Source organism: Podarcis erhardii, assembly GCF_964252035.2.
Source record: "Podarcis erhardii genome assembly, chromosome: 3".
NCBI lineage: Eukaryota > Metazoa > Chordata > Lepidosauria > Squamata > Lacertidae > Podarcis > Podarcis erhardii.
In genome coordinates, this window is record NC_138507.1 from 123,908,962 (window position 1) to 123,932,497 (window position 23,536).

The following is a 23,536-nucleotide window of genomic DNA, read 5'->3' on the forward strand; positions in this document are numbered from 1 at the left end:
GTGCACATGTAAAGATTTATCTTCGCATGAACTCCTCTGTATTGCACTGACTCAGCTCACAATAAGAACAAATCAGCCCAAACCTTGCATTGTTTGGGGGAAAGATAGACAAAATTAAAAGTGGTAATGCCAAGCTGGGAAAAGCTTTCTGTGCCTCCACCTCCTTTGCACAATGTCCTTGTTGTCATGTACTGATGTGCTCCTGTTGATCCACGTGAGGCACACAGACCAGCTTTTATTTGGAAGATCGCATGATGCGCTTTCTTCTGGCCAGGGGACAATCTGGTGCTTTGAAGTACATGCTTGAAGATCACACACAGAAAACTTGAATGACCAAGTGAAGGGCAGTGTTCAGACGGGAGTAAAGTGTTATAGCTGTGCATAAACCACAGGGCAGTGTGCAAGAGAGGGGTGTGTTGAAGAGGCATGGAGAAGGCCATGTGACTTAGAAATGATGTTGAGAGGAGGAAACAGCCTGGTAGGAGGAAGCTCTCTCTCTGTGTGTGTGTGTAATTGGACTCTCTGGCACTGAGCATGTTCTTGTTAGTTTGGAAATGTCACAGGAAGAGTCTGATGGGCAGGGTCATGTGGCACAGAGAAGAATGAGGAGGCCGCTTCCAGACAGCCAGTATTTTGTGGGGGAGATGGAGTGGCATCCTGGGAAATTCAGGTTACACAATTAAAGTGGGTTTGGGCTGAGCAACAAACCCCTGCTCCTCCCAGAAAGTAAAGAATAACAATTGCTCGACACAAAATAATCATAATGGCTCACTCAATAGACAGAGGATGCCGTGTAACCAAATCAGGATGAGTGCTCAATAAACATGTCATCTGGAAGTCACCTAAGCGATAAAAAAAAAAAAAGCAGAGAATCGTTCCTAGAGAATGCAAGGGCCATGGCAAGATCATCATGTGGCATGGCCGTATTTGGGATAGAAAGTAAAGGGTTGGGGCCCTGATCCAGTGGAGCTGAAAGACCCTACCCGGCCCTCTTCCATGTGGATCAGTAGAGAGTGTCACACTTCAGAGAGAAGTGTTGTGTTTTTTCCTGCCATCCACACCCCACCCTTGGGTGGTTGGCCCATCATCCATCTCCCCCCCCCCCACTCCATGCAAGGGGGCAGTCGCTTGCTTGCTTGCAAGCAGAGTTCAGTGGACTAACAGCCCCCCCCCCCCCGCCCTCTCCACCCTTCCCTGTTAGAATAAGGAAAGCCTGGCTGTTCTCAAGGGGCTCCTCTTTGTGTTTTGCCACCAGGGGCTGCTGTATCTGTGGAAACAGCACTATGGGGACATCTGGTAATGGGAAAACAAGCAATTGTGGCTTAGCTTTAGGTTTACCAAGCAAGGGAACTGCGTTTGGGGGAGGCAGGCAGGCAGGCAGCAACGCCCAGTTATTGAATCCAGACAAGATGCTGTATTTGCAGCCTCTGGCCTTGTTTAGTGCGACCAAGAGGGGAGGGGTGCCACTCACCTTACTGGATTTCTGTCCTGTTTCCTAGCCAAAATGCATCCCCCAGTCTGCCAAAATATACAGATGCACGTGGCCACGCTCATGCTGCCTCAGTGCTGGGGCCAAGGAGGCTGGTTGTTGGAGGCTGACTGGGGGTGGTGAGGGGCTGCAGTTTCTCCCCACACCACTTTTTCCTCAGCCAGGCTTTCCCCTCTTCCTTGTGTACTGATAAGGCAAGCGCAAGTCTACACCCAACCCTGGACAGCCAGCCACAAAGATTGGCCATGTAAACTGAATTTCAGTCTTGCAACGCCAAGTTAAGATTGTGAATAGAAATGCCCAGATAATCATGGAGCCTCAGCTCTGGCAGAACCCCTGGAGAAAGCTGGCAGAGAGCAGCTTGACTCTGTTGGCTGAAGAGTTAGCAGAATGCACAAAGACTCATGAGAGTTGAAGGGACCCAAGGGGTCATCTAGTCCAACCCCCTGCAATGCACAAACTGCAACTAAGGAATCCCCAACAGATAGGATAGCCGTCCAGCCAGCCACCCACATGAGCTGTGCCTGTAGAAGGAAATTCCTGGAAACGTCGCTGTGTTTTACGGTAGGGATGCTTCATAAAAACGCAACCGAACTTGCATCAGTTAGGAGTAAAACTTGTCTTTCCCCTTTCCCTTCCAGTTCACCTTGTGGATATCTGGAATATGATAGAAGCCTTCCGAGATAATGGCCTTAACACATTGGATCACAACACGGAGATCAATGTGTCTCGATTAGAAACCATCATTTCCTCCATCTACTACCAGCTGAACAAACGCCTTCCTTCTACTCACCAGATCAGCGTGGAGCAATCCATCAGCCTTCTCCTCAACTTCATGATAGCAGCATATGACAGGTCAGGGGCTTCTCTCTCCCTCAGGCTGCGTTGCTTCCAGGCAGCCATGGCGTGGGCTGGGGCAGAGCCTGAGGCCTTGGGCCCCCCTGGGCTAGAGCAGGCTTTGGCCCTTGGCAGAGAATCACACCCGTGTTTCATCCTCAGAGCCCTTCTTCTTTGAGCAAGGTGGTTTATCCCCCTGTGGTGTCTCGGTGCTCCTTCAGGCTGCAGATCCAGACAGATTTGTGAGCTCATGTGCTGTAGTCATCTGCTTTGTCAGCAATTAAAAACGGAGCGAATGTTCCTGCTGCAAAGCGAGCATGGGTCCAGGATGTGACCCTGTGACCTCTGAAAAAGGCCAGTTCCATTTTCACACTCAAGTCACCCTGCAGCACACACACACACTTCAAACCCTGTTGCTCAGTTTTGGATTCTGCACACCAAGAAATCTGACCAGTTGAAAGGTTATAGAGGGTGGTGGGATTTTTTTCATCCGAATATGTGGATTCAAAAACTACATTTTTAAAATGGCGCAGTCCAATTCCATGAGGCTAAAAGGAGCCTTCCTCGCAACCTCTCTCCAAGTGTGCCTTTACACAAACTGCTGGGGGCACGGAAATTGCTGCAGCAGTTGTTGCAAAAGGCTGGCTCAGGCTAACGTTTCCCCATGGAGTTGCACTCTCAAGTTACACGTTCTGTGCTACTGCAGGGGAGAGCATGTTGTGCCCAATTGTGGGTACCAGCCCCACCCCTTCCTAGTCCCTTTGGCCTCTTTCCTTGGGGCTGAATATGAAGGTGAAGCAGCAGTTTCACGTGTGAATCTCCAGTAGTCAACCTCCATATCCCCAATTTTAGGCCCTAGTGGAGCAATGTGTAAGCCTCTAATCCCAGCCAAGAGCAGGAGAGCCAAAAACTCCTCAAGATAGGCTTTGCTTCATTTCACCTGGCTGGCAGCTGTTGAAGTTTTTCTGCTGTGCATGTTGGAACAGTGTGCGCTCTTGGGCAAGAGAGATAGAAAACTTGGCTTTACTGGCAGGGAAGACTCTGCTGGTGTTTCGGATGGGAGCTCTCTGTCTTTCTGCAGCTGCCCTCTCCGATAGAAACTGCTCCTCTTCCTCCTTGGTGGTTGCAGTTGGGAGGCAGAAGACTTTGTAGACCAGAGGAGGACAAGTTGTGTCGTGATGGAAGTCCAATAACATATCACGGGATCTGTTTACTTAATATTTTGAGACTTGGGGGCTGATAGCATCCTTGGGAGTCCTTTTTCCTTTATAGCCTTCCTGTGTGTACAAAGTAGCCCAGTCAGTGCAGAAAAGGCTTCTCTTACGAGAAGACCTCTTGTTTTGCTCAGGTGGCAAGCATGCTGTCATCCTCTTAGGGTAATGGCGTGTCAATCGGCTGAGGACCTTTGTGCATCTTCGTTCTGCTAGGAGTGTTTAAAAAGCATGTCCCTTTCCTTTATGGCAATAGAATCTTGTTTGACAGCATGGATGCAGGCAAAAACATCTCAGCACATCTCATTATTCCGATAACCTCTGTTGGGCACAGCTAACAGAAGCCTCTCTCTCTCTCTCTCCCTCTCTCTCTCTCCCCCCACCCCCATTGCATAAGATGTTCCACCCCATGACCAGCCAGGAAAATGTGGGGCAATTTTCTTTCTTGGGCACTTTCTGAATGTTGCTCTTGTGTTGTCCTGCTGAATAATTTGTGTCTGTGCATGAATGGATCATAGACTTGCTCCTGTCACAACGTGCAACGGCTGGGTTGCAAGCTGCCTTGAGCATGGTTTTAGCTTTGGAAAGGCAGCATAAAAATAAAATGATTGATTGATTGATTGATTGATTGATTGAAATGCAGGGGGGGTTTTTTGGTTTTTTTTACAGTGAGGGCCACGGAAAGTTGACGGTGTTTTCCATAAAAGCCATGTTGGCAACCATGTGCGGTGGGAAGATTCTGGACAAGTTGAGATGTGAGTATTTTAGGGAGATAATTCGGGGTAGGTGGAAGGATACTGCATAATACTGTCCTTAAAAGAAAAAAAAATGGCCACCCATCAGCTGCAGAAGCTATCCTTTGCTTTGTGTTCTTCTGCTTACCTGTTCAGTAGCAAGAACGCAGGAAGAGTCTACTGAATCAAGTTCCTGGATCAGACCCTTGTCCACAAGTATCACTGGAGTTAGGTGAGAACGAGAAAAACTTTTCTCTGAAGACCTGAGGCTCAGCTGAGAGTAGCAATGTGGGGCAGGGAAGAGCGCCTGTCATTTCTCCCCTTGGTCTTGCCTGCTGGAAGGCCTGGTGCTGACTGGGAACACTTTTGGAGGTTTCCCTGGTGAACGGGAATCAGCTGTTCTCCTGCTCTTCTGCTGCCTTGGCCGCCTCAACCCTTCACTTTCCCCAGTTCCAGCCCACCAGAGTTTCTCTCGTTGTCGTCTTCCATTGGACGCCCTCCTAAGCCTCCTTCGCCCGGGGACTTGACTCTGCTTTCTCCTGCCAATCCCTGAGTGTCCTTTTGCAAATAACTGACTCTGCCTGCTCAGTTTGCGGCACACCTGTTGGAGAGCAGTACTTGACTTGGTTCCTAACACCTTTCTGTCCTTGGGTGTGTATAAATAACTTCTTCCTGGCTGTGGACTAGGAGTTCCAGTAGGCACTGCAGGCATCATTTTTTATCCTGGGCTTTCTGTTCCCCCTACCCCACTTTAAAATAAAATTAAAATACAATGCAATAGGTAAAGGGATAAAGGGGCCCCTGACCATTAGGTCCAGTTGCGGCCAACTCTGGGGTTGCGGCGCTCATCTCGCTTTATTGGCCGAGGGAGCCGGCGTACAGCGTCCGGGTCATGTGGCCAGTATGGCTAAGCCGCTTCTGGCAAACCAGAGCAGCGCACGGAAACGCTGTTTACCTTCCCACCGGAGTGGTACCTATTTATCTGCTTGTACTTTGACGTGCTTTTGAACTGCTAGGTTGGCAGGAGCAGGGACCGAACAACAGGAGCTCACCCCGTCACCGGGATTCGAACCGCTGACCTTTTGATTGGCAAGCCCTAGGCTCTGTGGTTTAACCCACAGCGCCAGCCGCGTCCAGCAATACTGTGGTGCTAATTTTCTCTCCGAAAATAAAATTCCCACGCAGGGTCAGCCTGAAACGTTTTGATGCCTGGGGTTCAAAATCAGGCTGATCTTCCCTCTCCTCTTTTCCTAGCATTGAAAATAATTTCACGTTAGATAACTGCTGACTCAGCTGCCCTTCAGCAGCACTCCTCGCGCTGCCTGACGGTCAGGCTGGATGCCTCTCCTTGAACCCCTCCTTGGGCTTTTCTGGCACCCCGTGAGCTCACGCTGCCCCTCCAGACTGAAGCTTCTGTTTCGATGCTTCTTGAGATCAGAGGCGGCCAGGGAACAAGGCTGGCTGTCCATCTGAAGTATTGGTCAAAAGGAGCGTTGTTTTCTGCTCCGGCTGGGTGTGCTCTTGATGTTCTATTTCCACTATGTCATCCACAATTTGTCTCCTTAACCAGCAGACATCCTGGCTTCTCTTTGCCCTGATCAACATTCTTCACTCTCTTAAAGTCCTTCTGATTGTAGAACCTACAGGTTCCTGGCCTGCTGCTTATTAATTTCATGAAATGTATACACCACTTGAGTGTCAAAAACCTCAAAGGGGTTTACAAAATTATAAAGCCATAAAAGAAGGAAAAAATTACAATACAGTGGTACCTCGGGTTACAAACAGCCTAGTTAACTAACTTTTTAGATTACGAACACTGTTTTATTTATTTTATAGTACAGTACATTGATTATTGCTTTCATTTTATGGATCAATTGTCTTGTTAGATAGTAAAATTCATGTTAAATTGCTGATTTAGGGGTTGTTTTTAAAAGTCTGGAACAATTAATCCATTTTGCATTACTTTCTATGGGGAAGTGTGCCTTGGTTTAAGAATGCTTTGGTTTAAGAACGGGCTTCCGGAATGGATTAAGTTCATAAACCAAGGTACCACTGTACATTAAAACATATAAGAAGTTAGCAGATTAAAATTCACACCGGCATTTCTAAGCATCTGGGTTAGAACGTTTTGGCAGCTCGCGTGCAGAAGGTCCTTTTTCTTCATCCTCCTCCTTCATAGAAGAAGTGTTGGAGTTGGCTTGTCTTTCTTCTCCTCTCCATCACCAGCAGAGCCAAGATGCTTCACCATCGTCACCTTGATCCTTCCGCATGTGGAGCACCTTTTCTCAAAGCTTTGTGCACTGTGCTTTCAGGACTATTTGGCGTTCTGATTTCCTCTTAACTTCATTCTAGATACAGGCAAATAGTTCTTCCATTCTCCACTCAAGCAGTGCTGTGTTAGGTTGGCTTGCTTTAAACCTTTTAAGATTCATGGTTAATTCCTTTCTGCCACTCCTCCAGGAGTACTTGACAGAGTGCAGCAAAGGATTAAGGATGCAAGTCCCTTTTTTAAAAGAAGTTTAGAAATCTTGCTAAAGGTGTTATCCCCTCCTCCAAGAAGAAATTGGCCTGTCATGTTTAGAGGGAAATTCTCTGTGCACAGAAGACAAAAAGTCACTTGTGGGTTTTTTTTGGGGGGGGGTGATAAAAAGGTATAGACGAAGAACATAAGAAGAGTTTGCTGGATCAGACCAATGGCCCCTCTAGTCCAGCCTACTGTTCTCCCAGGGGCCAGCCAGATGCCTGTGGAAAACCCACAAGCAAGACCTGAACACAAGAGCACTTTTCCCTCTATGCTTTGCATGCCTGTCTCTGGCTGTTCATGACCAAGAGTCACTGACAGCCTCTTTAAAGTTGTGTGGTGCATACATTGCCCCCCGCCCCGGAAATAATTTAAAAGTATGTGTAATTGTCGTGTCCTTTCCACAAGGGCAGCGTTTACAGTTAATCCGAATTTCATTTGCGTTTTTTTAGATATCTTCTCTCAGATGTCGGATTCCAATGGCCTGATGATATTTTCAAAGTTTGACCAGTTTCTGAGAGAGGTTCTCAAACTTCCCACAGCTGTGTTTGAAGGGCCTTCCTTTGGGTACACGGAAAACTCTGTGCGGACGTGTTTCTCCCAGCAGGTAAAGTTTTTGAAAGGGGAAGGTTTGGTGGAGATCCACAGAAAGGCTTTCTGTGCTGCTGTTGCTTCTTCCAAAGGAGCCTCCAAGCTGGAGTCCAGTAGAAGAGGCAATACAGCTGCATTTGGTCTACAGCTGGGGGTAACCAAAGCAGGTCAGCTCTGTGAGAAGGCGCTCAGATGGATGGCGGCTAACAGATTGAGGTTGATTCCTGACAAGACAGAAGTACTGTTTTTGGGGGACGGGGCGGGCGGGTGTGGGGGATTCCCTGGTCCTGAATGGGGTAACTGTGCCCCTGAAGGACCAGGTGCGCAGCCTGGGGGTCATTTTGGACTCACAGCTGTCCAAGGAGGAGCAGGTCAATTCTGTGTCCAGGGCAGCTGTCTCCCAGCTCCATCTGGTACATAGGCTGAGACCCTTCCTGCCAGCGGACTGTCTGGCCAGAGTGGTGCATGCGCTGGTTATCTCCCGCTTGGACTACTGCAATGCGCTCTGTGTGGGGCTACCTTTGTTTTGTTTTGTTTTTAATAAATTAATAAATTTTTATTAAGATTTTAAAGGTTACAAAAAAAAGAGAAAAGAAAACAATCAACAATGAAAAAGAAAAAACAATACATATAAGGGCTCCCTTTGAAGGTGACCCAGAAACTACAACTAATCCAGAATGCGGCAGCCAGACTGGGGACTGGGAGCGGCCGCCAAGACCACATAACACCGGTCTTGAAAGACCTACATTGGCTCCCAGTACGTTTCCGAGCACAATTCAAAGTGTAGGTGTTGACCTTGAGAGCCCTAAACGGCCTTGGTCCTGTATACCAGAAGGAGCATCTCCACCCCCATCATTCTGCCCAGATGCTGAGGTCCAGCTGGCGGTTCCCTCATTGCGAGAAGTGAGGTGACAGGGAACCAGGCAGAGGGCCTTCTCGGTGGTGGTGCCCGCCCTGTGGAGCTCCCTCCCACCAGATGTCAAAGAGAAAAATAACTACCAAACTTTTGGAAGACATCTGAAGGCAGCCCTGTATAGGGAAGCTTTTAATGTTTAAAAGATCATTGTATTTTAGTGTTCTGTTGGAAGCCACCCAGAGTGGCTGGGGAAACCCAGCCAGATGTGCGGGGTATAAATTATTATTATAATTAATAATTAATTAATTAATTAATTAATTTCTCCTGGAAGGATCAATGGGAGCTAATGGTAAACCTTGGCGGGGGGAGGGAGATTCCAAGCAGACGGTGGCTTTTAACTGGAGATCTGAGCATGACCTGGAAGGGGCATTGAGCTTGAGGGAGCCATCCCCATACTCTGCACCCTACAGCCATTTCAAGCTAAAACCACTACTGGAAGGAGAAGGTGAAAGGACCTGGAGACTCTCCCTGCTGCTCTTTATCTGAGATGCAGGGAGCCCTCCTGAAAGGGTGAGGGAGCTTCCAAAGAGAGAGGGAACCCAGGGCAGGAGCCTGGAAGAGCATGGCCTGCAGGGGAATCGGGAGGCAACCCTGTGCCATTGCAGCTGAAACCTGGAACTGATACCAAGCTCTTCCCATAGAAGGGAGCTGTGAGGTGTCCACGGAAGAGACACTCCACCCACTGTCCCACAGGATGCAAAGGGGGCTCTCCCTCGGGAGGAGGGGGCAGGTGGTGTGGTCAAACCAATCACAGGCAGTTTCTCTCCCTCCTGGGGTGCACGTCCAAGGTGTGAGGAGGAGGTTGCCACAATCACTCAAGCCGACAAACTGCATCGCCTGTTCCTTCCGACTGAGAATGGATGGCGCAGCCTGGAGAAGCCTCATGTGGATCCCTGTGAGGCTGCAGAGAGGAAAGTGCCCAGTTGAAGACAAAGAGATGGTCCTCTGGGTTCTGCTGAAGTTAGTTGCATTTCAGCCCCAGTAAAATACAGTCATACCTCATGTTACGTTTGCTTCATGACACGTTTTTTCAGGTTATGTCCCGCGGTGACCCAGAAGTACCAGAAAGGGTTACTTCTGGGTTTCGCCGCTCGCGCATGTGCAGAAGCACAAAATGACATCACGTGCATGCGCAGAAGTGGCGAATCGCAGCCCGCACGTGCACAGACGCACCGCTGCGGGTTGCGCTCTTTTCATGTTGCGAACGGGCCTCCAGAACAGATCCTGTTCTCAACCAGAGGTACCACTGTAAATGGGGCAGAAGCCATGACAGGCTAAGGCTGCTAGTCTAACCATGCCTACTTAGAAAATCTATCCATCTATCAATTGATCTAATATCCTACACCTCCTCCAATGGAGCCCAGAGTGGCCCTAGTTTACTCATGGTTTAAGTGGAGTCAGGGTTGAAGCCTGTGTTACAGCCCTGAGTTACTTCTGTTCCTGCTGCTACACCTGACTGTGGTTCTTCTGCGAAAGATTGCAAAGTCTCGTGGGACCTTGAAGACCTATAGATGCACCGTAGTCTTTCAGATGCCACAGGACATTTTCCTGTCAGTCTGCAGCGGAATAACGCAGCCGCCACTCTGGAAATGGTTTTGTGAGAATCTTCCGTAAGCTGTTTTATGAGAGAGTCTGGGGTCTATAAAGTCGGGAGATAAATATTCTAAATAAAATACTAAATGGTGAGAAAGATTTGAGCATGTGCTTAACTGCACAGTTGAAATCAGCTTTTAAGACAGCCTTAATTCTGGGAGTGCTGTGTGTTTGGCACAAACACTCTCTTTGTGGAGGATGAAACTTCACTGTTCTTTTCTGAAACAGACCGCACTTGGCTTTTCTCTCACTTTGACCTCTCTCCACAGAAAAAGGTCATGCTAAACATGTTTTTAGACACGCTAATGGCTGACCCGCCGCCCCAGTGCCTTGTGTGGCTACCTCTCCTGCACAGACTTGCCCACGTTGAAAATGGTAAGTGGGTCACTGTTTGCAGGACTTTCCTTCTGCTAAGGAGCACTGCAGCCTGGGGGCTCACTATGGCAAGCGTGGGGTGTGGGGACCTGTGCCTTCTGTGCCAGAGAGCTCAATTTCTTGAGGCTCCCCTAATATAGGTCATCAGGTGCCCCTCCACATCAGAACCTAAGAGGAGCCCTGCAGGGCCAGACCCAAGGCCTCTCTGGTCCACAACCCGGGTCTCCCAGGTCCTAGTCCAACACTAACCACTATACCACACTCTCCTCTCAGTGTGCCTCAGGCTTCCCCTAGGCATCTGGTTGGCCACAGAGAGAACTGGATACTGGACTAGATAGGACTGGTAGTGCCGGATTTAGGTTTGATGAGGCCCTAAGCTTCTGAAGGTAATGGGGCCCTTTCTATGTCCAGCTGTCCTTTGTCAACAACAAATAGTCACTGTTTTTTGTGTTGAATATATGCTATATGGCCATTTATGGACCTAATAGGTATCTAAATGGGATGCAGGTGGCACTGTGGGTTAAACCCGAGAGCCTAGGACTTGCCGATCAGAAGGTCGGTGGCTCGAATTCCCGCGACAGGGTGAGCTCCTGTTGCTCGGTCCCTGCTCCTGCCAACCTAGCAGTTCAAAAGCACACCATCACAAGTAGATAAATAGGTACTGCTCCGGCGGGAAGGTAAACAGTGTTTCCGTGCGCTGCTCTGGTTCACTAGAAGTGGCTTAGTCATGTTGGCCACATGACCCGGAAGCTGTACGCCAGCTCCCTCGGCCAATAAAGCGAGATGAGCTCTGCAACCCCAGAGTTGGCCACAACTGGACCTAATGGGCAGGGGTCCCTTTACCTTTACATAGGTATCTAAAGCCATTTGCACATAACAAAATAGGAGCCTACACAACCACAAAACCCTGTTGCTGTATGTAGGTTTTATTTTATTTGTTTTTTATCTTATATTTTGAAAGTGTACATCCAGTTTTTTTCCTTTAAATTTTTTTGGGGCCCTAAGCTAGAGCTTGTTTAGCTTATACGTAAATCCAGCACGGGACGCTGTCCTAATCCAGCAGGCTCTTCATACCTGCCACACATCCACACAAATTGCCGCCTGTCCCAACTGTCTTCCAGCCTGTTTATAGCTTTGCCATCTCTGCTCAGCACCACCCTGACATCTGTTTCTTGGTGCAACGGAGTGTCAGGAGGGGATTTTAGATGGCAAATCAGGAACTATCTAGAGAAGTCCTGGAGGAAAGATCTAGGCACTGCTGCTGTTGCATTTCTTACCCAGACTTCACCCAAAGGTCCCACCATGTTGTAAAATTACAATAAAAAATTAGTTTAAAAAACCATTTAAAATGGGAAGAATAGGGTGGGTCCAGAAGTGCCAAGCTGCCCCCAAGATTAAGGGGCCCAGTGCAAAGCGTGTCTGCATGAAGGAGAAGGCCGAGCACTCTGGAGTAGCCGGACACTGGACCTGCATCACAGTATGTGTGGCACATGCAGGGCTGCCTCAACATGGAGCGGCGCTGAGCCCCTTAAACCCAATACTGAGGGGGCCGAGGTGCCTTCAGCCCCCTAGTGTAGGCGTGCCTGGGCGGATCCTAATATTTTCTTCCGTTTCTGAGACGAGGGTAAGGATGCCAGTGCCTGTTTACCAGGCTGGCAGGCAGCCATGCGCCCCAATTAGCACACACCTGTTTGACGTGTGGGGAATTCTAGAAGTTTGTCCTTTTGCAGAGGGGCGTGTGGGGTGTGCTGCTTCGGAGGTGCTTCTGACTCCTCTTCCACCCCTTTCCCCTCCCAGTCTTCCATCCTGTGGAGTGTTCTTACTGCCGCTGTGAGAGCATGATGGGCTTCCGCTACCGATGCCAGCAGTGCCACAACTACCAGCTCTGTCAAAACTGCTTTTGGCGCGGCCACGCAAGCGGCCCTCACAGCAACCAGCATCAGATGAAGGAGCACTCCTCTTGGGTAAGCCTCTTGGTCTCCTGCGGCTCAGGCGCATTGCTTTTCTGCCGTGGGCGTGTTTGGGGCTGCGGGTTCTCTATTGCGCAGCCCCAGAGGTCTGTCCATCATGGGAAGGCCAGTAGCCTGTCGGTTCTGCAGGGACCGGTGTGGAATGGCCACAGGTCCTCTTCTAAGGACACCTGCGTGGACTGTTTTTGACACCACTGATCCTGCCTGCGTCTCTGAAGATCAACCTGTTGTCATCAAAGCTCGCCTTTATTTGTCCAGATGAGCTGGGAGCCCAGCATGTTCTCTATATCAGCTCAGAGCCTGTTAGCCACTCAGGTACCTCTTGCAGGAGCCCAGCGAGTCGTGTAGTTTCTCTTGGGTCAGGGAGGGTAAGCTCTTGAATCCCAAAGAGAGAGAGAAATGGGGGGGCATCTTGAGAACAGGATTGTTTGGCTTGTCTTTGGAAGAAACAGCAAAGTAGGAAAAGCAGCAGGCAGGGTTGGGGAGAGAATGTTCTTGAATGGTCTTTGGTGCAAAACCACTTCTGGTGCTCCATAACCGAGACCTTGGGCTGCACTGCTGCTGCTGCTGCCAGGGTTATATTTGCTTGCTATACAGACAGAGGCTCTGTTTCTGAAACTTTATGCCTTTTAAAACGGAGAATAAATGGTTTGGGCTAGGAATTCTTTCCTAATTTCAAGGAGTCTATTCTGGATTCAAAGCCATTGACAGGCATCTCTCTCTCTCAAAATCCTTAAAATCCCTGAAGGACCAGGTGCGCAACCTGGGAGACATTTTGGACTCACAGCTGTCCATTGAGGCGCAGGTCAGTTCTGTGTCCAGGGTAGCTGTCTACCAGCTCCATCTGGTACTCAGGCTGAGACCCTACCTGCCCGCTGTCTGTCTCACCAGAGTGGTGCATGCTCTGGTTATCTCCCGCTTGGACTACTGCAATGTGCTCTATGTGGGGCTACCTTTGTGTACCCACAAACTACAACTAATCCAGAATGCGGCAGCTAGACTGGTGACTGGGAGCGGCCGCTGAGCCCACATAACACCGGTCTTGAAAGACCTACACTGGCTCCCAGTACGTTTCTGAGCACAATTCAAAGTTGTGTTGACCTTGAAAGCCCTAAATGGCCTTGATCCAGTATACCTGAAGGAGCATCTCCACCCCCATCGTTCTGCCCGGACACTGAGGTCCAGCGCCGAGGGCCTTCTGGCAGTTCCCTCATTGCGAGAAGCCAAGTTACAGGGAACCAGGCAGAGGGCCTTCTCGGTAGTGGCGCCCGCCCTGTGGAAACCCTCCCACCAGATGTCAAACAAATAAACAACTATCTGACGTTTAGAAGACATCGGAAGGCAGCCCTGTGTAGGGAATTTTTTAATGACTGATGTTTTAGTGTATTTTTAATCTTTTGTTGGGAGCCGCCCAGAGTGGCTGGGGAGGCCCAGCCAGATGGGCAGGGTATAAATAATAAATTATTCTTATTCTTATTCTTATTATATGAGATGCCAAAATAACTTGGCTAGCCTTGGTTGCCATGCCCCATGCCTGGCGGGCAGCAAGGTGCCTTGGGTCCAAAGAGCCCTGCTGTAACCAGACTCTTTGTTTTTTGTTGCTCACAGGCCTGTGGGTTTCCACTCTGGGCGGCTATTAGATATAGGAAGGTGTTAGAATAAGGTGCTTTTTTATGGGGATTAAAAATGATGTCTGCTGATTCAGGAGAGAGGCTGCTATTTCTCAGAGAAGACAATTCTCCACTGGAGCAAGGACCTCTGGGGTTTGCTAGCAACCTGATCATTTTCTGACCTTTGTGGATCAGTAGAAGTCATTCTGACTCTCTGAAGTCCTCCACTCTTGCTCACTTCCTGGGTATTGGAAGCGACAGGGGGCTGCAGCTGAACCTTAAAAACTTGACGTGACTGTCTATTAAGTGGAACCTGCTTTGTGAGGTGCATGAGACGGGCTGGAAATGAAATGGGTATTTATTGTATTTGTATGTGAACATTCACAGAGTGCGGTGGAGAGAAAAGACCTAATGTGAGATTTAACAGATAATATAACTCCAAGGATGCACCCTCGGAAGAAAAATACAGTACACAGCCAGCATTTCCTGGAGCATCAAAGCATGAATAGGGGAAGTGTTGTATTTTAAAAGCTAAGTGTTAAATCCAGGTGTGTGGGAGAGAGCGAGCCCCTTTGCAGCATGCATGTGGCTCTATCATTTGTTACTGTATGAAATTTGAACATTACAACTCTCCAGTCAAGTGAAATACTAAATTCTAAAATGCTAAATACTAAAACAAAAAAGGAGACAAACAGACCCCTCTGTTTTGCATCAAGTCAGCGGATTGCACCTGACGTAGCACTCGGGAGAGGCTGGATATGTGCGAATGTGCATACACTCACACATGCACACTCAGGATGCTGCAGTGAGGGCAAGAGATCAGGGAATTCCCCTTGATGAGTGTCTTTCCACTGACACAACTCTGCATGCCAACCAGTTACGGTTAGCTGAGCATAAAATGGGTTTAATGCGCAGTACCTGGATTGAGACTCTCCATCATGCACGGCCCAAAGGAAGATGCCATCATAATTTCTGTGGGTGTGATGGGAATCCACAATATCTCACTCCTCGATTCACCTAAGACAGCACCTGAAAAAGACATGCCCAGTTTTGTGGCACCATACTTCACAACAGATGCTGACAGTTTTGAGTTCAGCTTTCTAAAGAGAGAAGTGCAGCTGGAAAAGGGGTATATTTGGAAAATGTTCAACAGTTGAGGAAACAAAAGTTAAAGGACCCCTGACAGTTAAGTCCAGTCGCAAATGACTCAGGGGTTGTGGCGCTTATCTCGCTTTACTGGTCGAGGGAGCCAGCATTCGTCCGCAGACAGTTTTTCTGCGTCATGTGTCCAGCATCACTAAGCTGCTTCTGGTGAACCAGAGCAGCGCACGGAAACGCCGTTTACCTTCCCACTGGAGCGGTACCTATTTATCTACTTGCACTTTGACGTGCTTTCGAACTGCTAGGTTGGCAGGAGCAGGGACCGAACAACGGGAGCTCACCCCGTTGCAGAGATTCGAACCACTGACCTTCCGATCGGCAAGGGTGTGAGAATGAAATACTGAACTGGCACCAATCAGGTTTCCCTTAGGGAGGGCAGAAGTTGCAGCCTTGAGGTGCAGCCCCAGAGATGCACCCCACTCTGGTGTGAGCATTAAACGCCCGTTTGCAGATAGTAAACTCAGTCCTTTACAGCAGAATGCATCAATTAAGTAATTAAAGGCATCCTGCAACATTATGCAATGTGAGAATGAGACATTACAATACTGACATCTGGTAGCGCTTGCAGAAAAGGGTCTCCGGAGGAAGGTCTGTGGCAAGCGTCTCAGCCAAAGGACATCTTGCTAACCCAGAACCTCTTCCAAATTAATTGTCGGTCTGCATATACTGCATATACTGTGTCAGTATAAAGCATTTTCCTCACTGTATTGCACTCTTGGAAATGGTGTTCCTAATTTTTTTAGGATTATGTGAAGTTTCTCCAGCAGAGGGCAGGGTCTGCTCATGTTCTCGTGCCAGAAATCCCGGTCTTCACCTTGGGGTGGAATTTTTCACTTGTTAAGGCAGAAAGCAAAGCAGCCGGGATGTGTTTAGTGACCTCCTCCATTCTCTCCCCAGCTTCTCCGCACAGATCATTTTTTAACCTTGGCTACAGCCTGTTTCTTTGACAGAGCAGAGCAAGGGGCTCTCAGCGCAAATGCATGCACAGAGGACAAGCAAGCAAAAGCACTTTTCATGGGTCACGGGCCTCTCCTTTATTTATTTCACCGGAGTTTATTAAATGAGATTTAGAATATAGGGTACAACTGCCCCCCCAAATAATATATGCTCTAGGCTCATAAAATGACTTAGTTGAATTCAACCCTATCATTGTCATCTGCCTCTAAATAATCTATTGCTAACCATATTATTTTTTATTCTGTTTATATCCTGCCCTTCCTCCCTAAGGCAGCCCAGGGCAGCAAACACACAAATGGTAAAACAACTTAAAAACAATTAATAATAATAATAATAATTTTTTATTTATACCCCGCCCTCCCCAGCCAAGGCCTGGCTCAGAGCGGCTTACAAGCAATAATAAAAACAAGATGAATGATTACAAACTTAAAAACAAAAATAAAACACAACATTAAAATAATGGAACATTAAAATATTAAAATGTAGCCTCATCGCAGGAGGAGAAGGAAAAGAAGGAGAAAAAGAGAGAGAGAGAGAGAGAGAGAGAGAGAGAGGGAGGGAGGGAGGGAATCAAACTGGCTCCAAGCCAAAGGCCAGGCGGAACAACTCTGTCTTACAGGCCCTGCGGAAAGAAATCAGATCCTGCAGGGCCCTGGTCTCATGAGGCAGAGCGTTCCATCAAGTTGGGGCCAGAGTTGAAAAGGCCCTGGCTCTGGTCGAAGCCAATCTAACTTCCTTAGGGCCCGGGACCACTAGGGTGTTGTTATTTATGGACCTTGAGGCTCTCCGTGGGGCATACCAGGAGAGGCGGTCCCGGAGGTACGAGGGTCCTAGGCCGTGAAGGGCTTTAAAGGTCAAAAGCAGCACCTTAAATCTGACCCTGTACTCCACCGGGAGCCAGTGCAGCTTGAAAAGCACTGGGTGAATATGCTCCCATGGCAGAGACCCCGTGAGGAGCCTCGCTGCAGCATTCTGTACCCGCTGGAGTTTCTGGGACAGCTTCAAGGGCAGCCCCGCGTAGAGCGAATTACAGTAGTCAAGCCTGTAGTCAAACAATTGCAGTGCAGATACAGACTGGGATAAAGATTTTCATTTTTAAAGTATTTCTTTACATGCATGACATTACATATATTTATGTCTTCCTTTTCCTCCATTTTACCTGTTACCGGAAAAGGGTTCCTGCTACATACCTATGTAACAGCACTGTGAAGTGGGCTAAGCTAAGCTAATATATGAATAGTACACCCATATACACTTAAGCAGCAGTTCTTGTTAGGATATAGTTCCGTTCCACCTTAAAAGGTACAGGCATGACTCTTGTGTGTCACATGCCTGTTTACTTCCAGCACTTGCTGGGAACTTCCGTTTGTATATAGCTTTTGCTTTGCTGCTGTTTTGCTGGAGACAAAGGGAAGCAGACACATTTTTTTCTTTGTTCCTGCTGCTGAATAAAATGCTGTAATATACTGCTTACACATTTTTCTGTCCACCTCTTCTGCTGTGAGAAGATTTACACACTCTGCTGATAGAGCGTGCACGGGTCTCTAAACGTATCTGAGGCTCGTGTCGCCGATGGTTGCTGTTCCAAGGGGGACCGGCGATCATCCGGCTGCCGGCCGGTGGCTGGAGCCAGCTGGGGGCCTGCCTGATGCCCCCATCTCCCTGGCAGTATCCCAACAGTTCTTGCCAATAGACTGGGTGGTGGGAGAGAGCCCCCCAATCCACGTGCTGCATGCCGGGGCTCCCTGCCTGTTGTTTCAGAGAGAGAGCTGCCCGTTCAGAACAAGCAAGCAGCTGGCTAGTGCCCCCAGAACCACCCACCTGCAGGGCCTCTGTTTTCGCAGGTGCAAGCTGTTTGCTAGTAAGGAGAAAGAAGGTACATTTATGCATATGTGGTGGGATTGTAAGAAAGTAAGGGGGTTCTGGGAGATGATATATAATGAACTAAAGAAAATGCTGGAATATAGCTTTGTTAAGAAACCAGAAACCTTTTTGCTGGGAATAACAAGAATGGATATAAATAAGAGGGACCGTAAACTTTTTCAGTATGCAATAACAGCAGCAAGAATATTGATGGCCCAAAAATGGAAACAAGAAGAAGTACCGACCTTGGAAGAATGGAGAACAAAATTAACAGATTATGCAGAACTGGACAAACTAACTGGGGAAATTAGATTTCAAAAGGACCACAAGTTTCTTGCGGACTGGGGAAAATTTACAGAGTATTTGAAAACTGTTTGTGAGGAATATACAACGCTAGTGTGCTTTAAATAAGCTTTGTGAAAATATAAGGAATATTGTAAGAAAGTAAATGAGGATAGAAATATGGTATTTAAAGGCAATACCAAAATTAAGGAATGTGAAGATAGGAATTCAATTACGAATGATTGTCAGAGAAGTTGAGGGAGGTCCAATAAGCTAAAATATGTGATGTGGAAATTTGTATGATTGGAGTTTCTATGGAAAAATTTAATAATTTTTTAAAAATATATATATATATATATATATATAATAATAAAACAAAGAATAACAAAGTCTTAAAACCGAAGACAAATGCAACATTTAAATTACTGAGCATCAAAGAAAGGAAAAGAAGGCTTAAGAAATGAAACGGTCCTTTTAGCTGACTTCAACTTGCTCTGCTCCAGAAACCTCCTAGCTGAACAAGCAGCAAGAACATCCAGCACGCATAGCTAGTAAGATTATCCTCTCAAAACCTTGCTTTTTGAAAAAAATCAAAACTGCTTTTGCTGGCAGAAGCACAGAATAACGTCAGCCGTGCAGGTTAGCATGTTACTGGAGCCCTCAAGAAGTGTTGCTTTGTCCCAGATCCTCGGCACGTGCTGTGCTGCCATCATCCTCAAAGAGGTTTTTCTAGCGAGGTCAGTGGCACCTAAGAAATCCATGTGGGAAAACAAACGCTTGACTTTCGTGTTTGGAAAGAGAAATCAGAGTGTCAAAATAACATATGTGTATTTTCTTGACCAGGTTCTCTGGGTATAGAAGCTTGAGCTGTTGGTTACCCAGACGTCCTTCTGGTTGGTCCCAGTGACTGGGAGAGGGGTGGGTGCCTGTGCTTTTTTTGGCGCCCACTTTCCTGGTTCCTTGTTGGTTCCCCCAGTTCCATCTGCCGCTCTCCCTTTCTCTTAAGTCAGTACATGGTTCTTACCTTCCTCCTGCCTTGAAGGGCTTAGAGGTGCCATGTCTCCTGAAGGAGGGCAAACCACCAGAGGGACTTCTTGTGAATGGCTTTGGTCTGCCCTGGCCACTTTCCCACCGAGCATTTGCCACCCTAATTTTAGAACATTTTTGTGTGTTCACTCTGCCCATGCCCTACCATTGCAGGCAAAGATTCTTCAACATCAACTTCATTGGACTGGTCATGTTGCTCGGATGCCTGATGGTCGTTTTCCAAAGCAACTACTCTATACCCAACTTAAGAATGGAAAGCAAAATAACCGGTGGACAACAAAAGAGCTTTACAGATGCTCTCAAAATCACTCTTTTAAAAAATGTAGTATAAGCACTGATAACTGGGGAACACTGGCCTGCAAGCGCTCCAGTTGGAGAACAGCTTTTACCAAAGGTGTCATGGGCTTTGAAGACGCTCGAACTCAAGACACAAGGGAGAAACGACCTAAGAAGAAGGCACGTTTGGCAAACCCTCACCATGGTCAACTCCTGCCCGGAATCCAATGTCCCCACTGTGGAAGGACGTGTGGATCCAGAATTGGCCTCCACAGTCACTTACGGACTCACTGTTAAGACCGTGTTCATGGAAGACAATCATCCTCAGCTACAAGGTATTGCCAAAGAAGATGACCATAGCAGGCAAACAAGTCTCCCTGCCTGAGCTGGAGGCCTGGTGTTGAGGGATCCCTGGGGTCATGGTTGCGGTTGGATCTCAGCTTCTGCACCGAGGTCACCCAGTCCAGGGACAGGAGGTTAAGGGGTGATATGATATCCATGTTCAAATATATAAAAGGATGTCACATAGAGGAGGGAGAAAGGTTGTTTTCTGCTGCTCCAGAGAAGCGGACACGGAGCAATGGTTCCAAACTACAAGAAAGAAGATTCCACCTAAACATTAGGAAGAACTTCCTGACAGTGAGAGCTGTTCGACAGTGGAATTTGCTGCCAAGGAGTGTGGTGGAGTCTCCTTCTTTGGAGGTCTTTAAGCAGAGGCTTGACAACCATATGTCAGGAGTGCTCTGATGGTGTTTCCTGCTTGGCAGGGGGTTGGACTCCATGGCCCTTGTGGTCTCTTCCAACTCTAGGATTCTATGATTCTATGACTCCATTGCTACCATGATCACCACAAGTCTGTCCCAGTGTGTATATGCTCCCTGGGCGTCTCTGCAGTGAAGCCAAAGAGGTGGCACCTGGAACAGAAGGTTTAGGAAGACCCTTTCGGAGTCCCACCAACTCCCACATTTCTTTGGCAGTTTTCTTATTTCTTATATATACTACTTGCTGGTCGCTGACAGCCAAATTAATTATTGCCCTGGCTTTTGCATCTCCTTTTGACCAAGCATTAGTCACAGTGTCCGGAGGGTCATTAGTCACATAGGTCCACACTTCTCGAGAGGTCAAAAGCGCCTCCACCCGAAGCGACCATAAACTACAGTTCTCATCTGTCAGCTGTGGGAACGTCAGAGCTTTCTCGGCTTCTGGAACCCGGTCGACCATTCTGGAACTCTTCCAGACCCACAGAACCACACCTACAGGAGAAGGAGTTTTCTTTTCTTTTCTTTTTAATTTTTATTAGTTTCAATTCATTATACAACACCAAACATTAAAACAACAAAAAAAGACAAACAAAACACAAAAATAGCAAAAAAAGGAAAAACATTACATAACATAAAACACCAACAAATTAAACTTACAGTAACTAAATAACTAAATCACACAACAATAATTGACTTCCCTTCAACTCGGTTTCGGAATATGTTACAAGAAGTTTTCTATCTGCAGTTTCGTTTTCTTAAAACTCTTTACGGCGCAAGCGTTATATCGAGCCTACTGTGATTTTTAGGTTTTTTACATCTGTTTCAATATATGTCATAAATTTATTCCATTCATTATTAAACTTTGTACCTTTTTGGTTTCTTATTTTCTGTGTCATTTTTGCCAATTCTATATAATCAAATAATTTAGATTGCCACTCATTTATAGTTGGGATTTTTGATGTCTTCCAATTTTGTGCTATTAGTGTTCTAGCAGCCGCTGTTGCATATTGGAAAAGTGTTTGGCCTTCCTTTTTAATTTCTTCTCCGATTATCCCCAGAAGGAAGGCCTCGGGTTTTTGTGTGAAGGTATATTTAATTTAATTTTTTTTTTAGTTCATTACCTCACACGACCACCACATGTGATAAAAATTGCCTTCCTTAATCTTACATTTCCAGCATAATTTGTCTCCGGTTTTGTACATTTTTTCTAATTTTACAGGCGTGATGTACCACCTGTACATCATTTTATCCATGTTCTCTCTAAGTGTTGTGCATGCCGAGAATTTCATACCTTTATTCCAGAGTTTCTTCCACTTATCAAACTCTATGTTGTATCCAAAGTCTATCGCCCATTTCACCATTACTTCCTTTATTTCTTCATCTTTGGTGTCCCATTCAAGCAACTGGCTGTACATTTTTGATAGGAGTTTTGATTTGTTTTCTAATATTTCTACCTGGAATCTGGATTTTTTCCCGTTCATCCCATTCTTTTTATCTTCAGTCCACATAGCATTAATTTGGTGAAATTGGATCCAACCTGTCAGTTTGTTCTTTATCTCTTCATATGGCCTAATCTTCCATCCATTTTCTGTTTTTACTAGCAAATCTTCGTAAGTCCATCTTTCTCCTTCAATGTTTTTTTTTTATTATTGTTAAGATATCAATTGGTGATAACCACCAAGGGGTATTTTTTCCCCAATAATTTTTTGTTTCTCTCCCATACTTCCAACAGTGGCCCTCTAATAATATGATTAGAAAATCCTTTGTGGACCTTTTCCTTATTACGCCACAAATAAGCGTGCCAACCAAATCTTATATTGAATCCTTCTAAATCTAACAGATCTGTGTTTTTGATGACAATCCAATCTTTAACCCAGCAAAGGCACGAGGCTTCATAATACAGCTTCAAATTTGGAACCGCAAATCCTCCCCTATCTCTTTGATCTGTGAGTAATTTGAATCTAATTCTTGGCCTTTTTCCTTGCCAAATAAATTTAGAGAGTACTTTCTGCCAATCTCTAAATACTGAGGTTCCCCTGATTATCGGTATATTTTGAAATAAGAACAGCAATTTCAGTAATAGACTCATCTTAATTGCTGCCATTCTTCCCGACCAAGAGAGTTTTATTCTGTTCCAGGTATCCAGGTCCTTCTTTATTTCTTTCCATGTGTTTGTGTAGTTGTCTTCCATTAAATTAATATTCTTCATTGTTAGCCAAATTCCGAGGTATTTTACTTTTTTAGTTACTTTAATTCCCGTCTGTAATTCTTTTCTTCTTTCATATTTTTAGTCATCATTTTAGTTTTTGTTCTATTTAATTTAAAGCCGGATAACTTTCCAAATTCTTCTAGCAAATCTAACACTTTACCGACACTTTTTTTGGGATCTTCCAGCGACAACATAAGATCATCGGCATATGCTTTCAATTTATATTCTTTCACTCCAATTCTTATTCTGCGTATCTCTGAAGTTTTCCTTAACTTATTTGTAAGTATTTCTAACACCATAATAGACAAAAAAGGTGATAGAGGGCACCCCTGTCTTGTACCCTTCGAAATTTCAAAGGATTCTGTTAAGTTGTTATTAATAATTAATTTAGCACTTTGTTGTGAATAAATTGCTTTTATTCCTTCCAGGAATGTGCCCTCTATCCCTGTCATCCCTGTTTATTAGAAAATGCCAGGATACATTGTCAAAAGCCTTTTCGGCATCAATGAACATTAATACCGCGGGAAATTCATTTTTGCATTCTAGGTATTCAATAAGGTTTATTATATGTCTTATGTTGTCTTTTATTTGCCTATTAGGTAAAAAACCAGCTTGGTCATTATGAATGAGATTGACTAAGCACTTTTTAAGTCGACTCGCCATTACATCTGCAAGGAGTTTTCAAACCTTTCTCAAAGTCCAAAAATATGCAGTCATCTCCTCAGCAGCTGGGCCCATAACCAAAGATGTTGGCTATTTGCAGATTAGTTGTGCTGTAGAGGGCATGCTGGGGAGACCACACATTCAAGAAACGCAAAAGTAACTTTTGCTTGGTTTAATTACAAATAGCAAAAACAAAAACTCCTTTTACACTAAACTACATTATATCAAAAAGTGTGACCCATCCACCAGGGTACTGAGAGCAACATGCTGCTCTTTATATACCATACCCAACAGCTTAATTAACATAACTTAACAGCACCTGCTATACTGCTTCACAGCTGTAAAACTAAGTCATGTTATTTGCTCTGGCCCTTAAAGACATACACATCTTGAGAAACAATAATGAAACCTAAAATTTAAAGAAACCATTCAACAAGAACGCCTTTGGGGCCTCTTCTGTGGTGGCAAAG

At 46.3% G+C, this 23,536-nt stretch overlaps 1 protein-coding gene across 3 annotated transcripts in view; it reads left to right on the forward strand.

The window, feature by feature from the left end:
* The window catches only part of DTNB (dystrobrevin beta), a 101,265-nt gene that overhangs the window by 15,219 nt on the left and 62,510 nt on the right, over positions 1-23,536 (forward strand). For all 3 annotated transcript variants that reach the window (XM_081854734.1, XM_081854736.1, XM_081854735.1), the window contains exons 4-8: positions 2,131-2,344; positions 4,207-4,292; positions 7,245-7,399; positions 10,162-10,267; positions 12,065-12,231. In XM_081854734.1, coding sequence (XP_081710860.1) covers positions 2,131-2,344; positions 4,207-4,292; positions 7,245-7,399; positions 10,162-10,267; positions 12,065-12,231 — 728 coding nt within the window. The remainder of the gene's footprint in view (positions 1-2,130; positions 2,345-4,206; positions 4,293-7,244; positions 7,400-10,161; positions 10,268-12,064; positions 12,232-23,536) is intronic.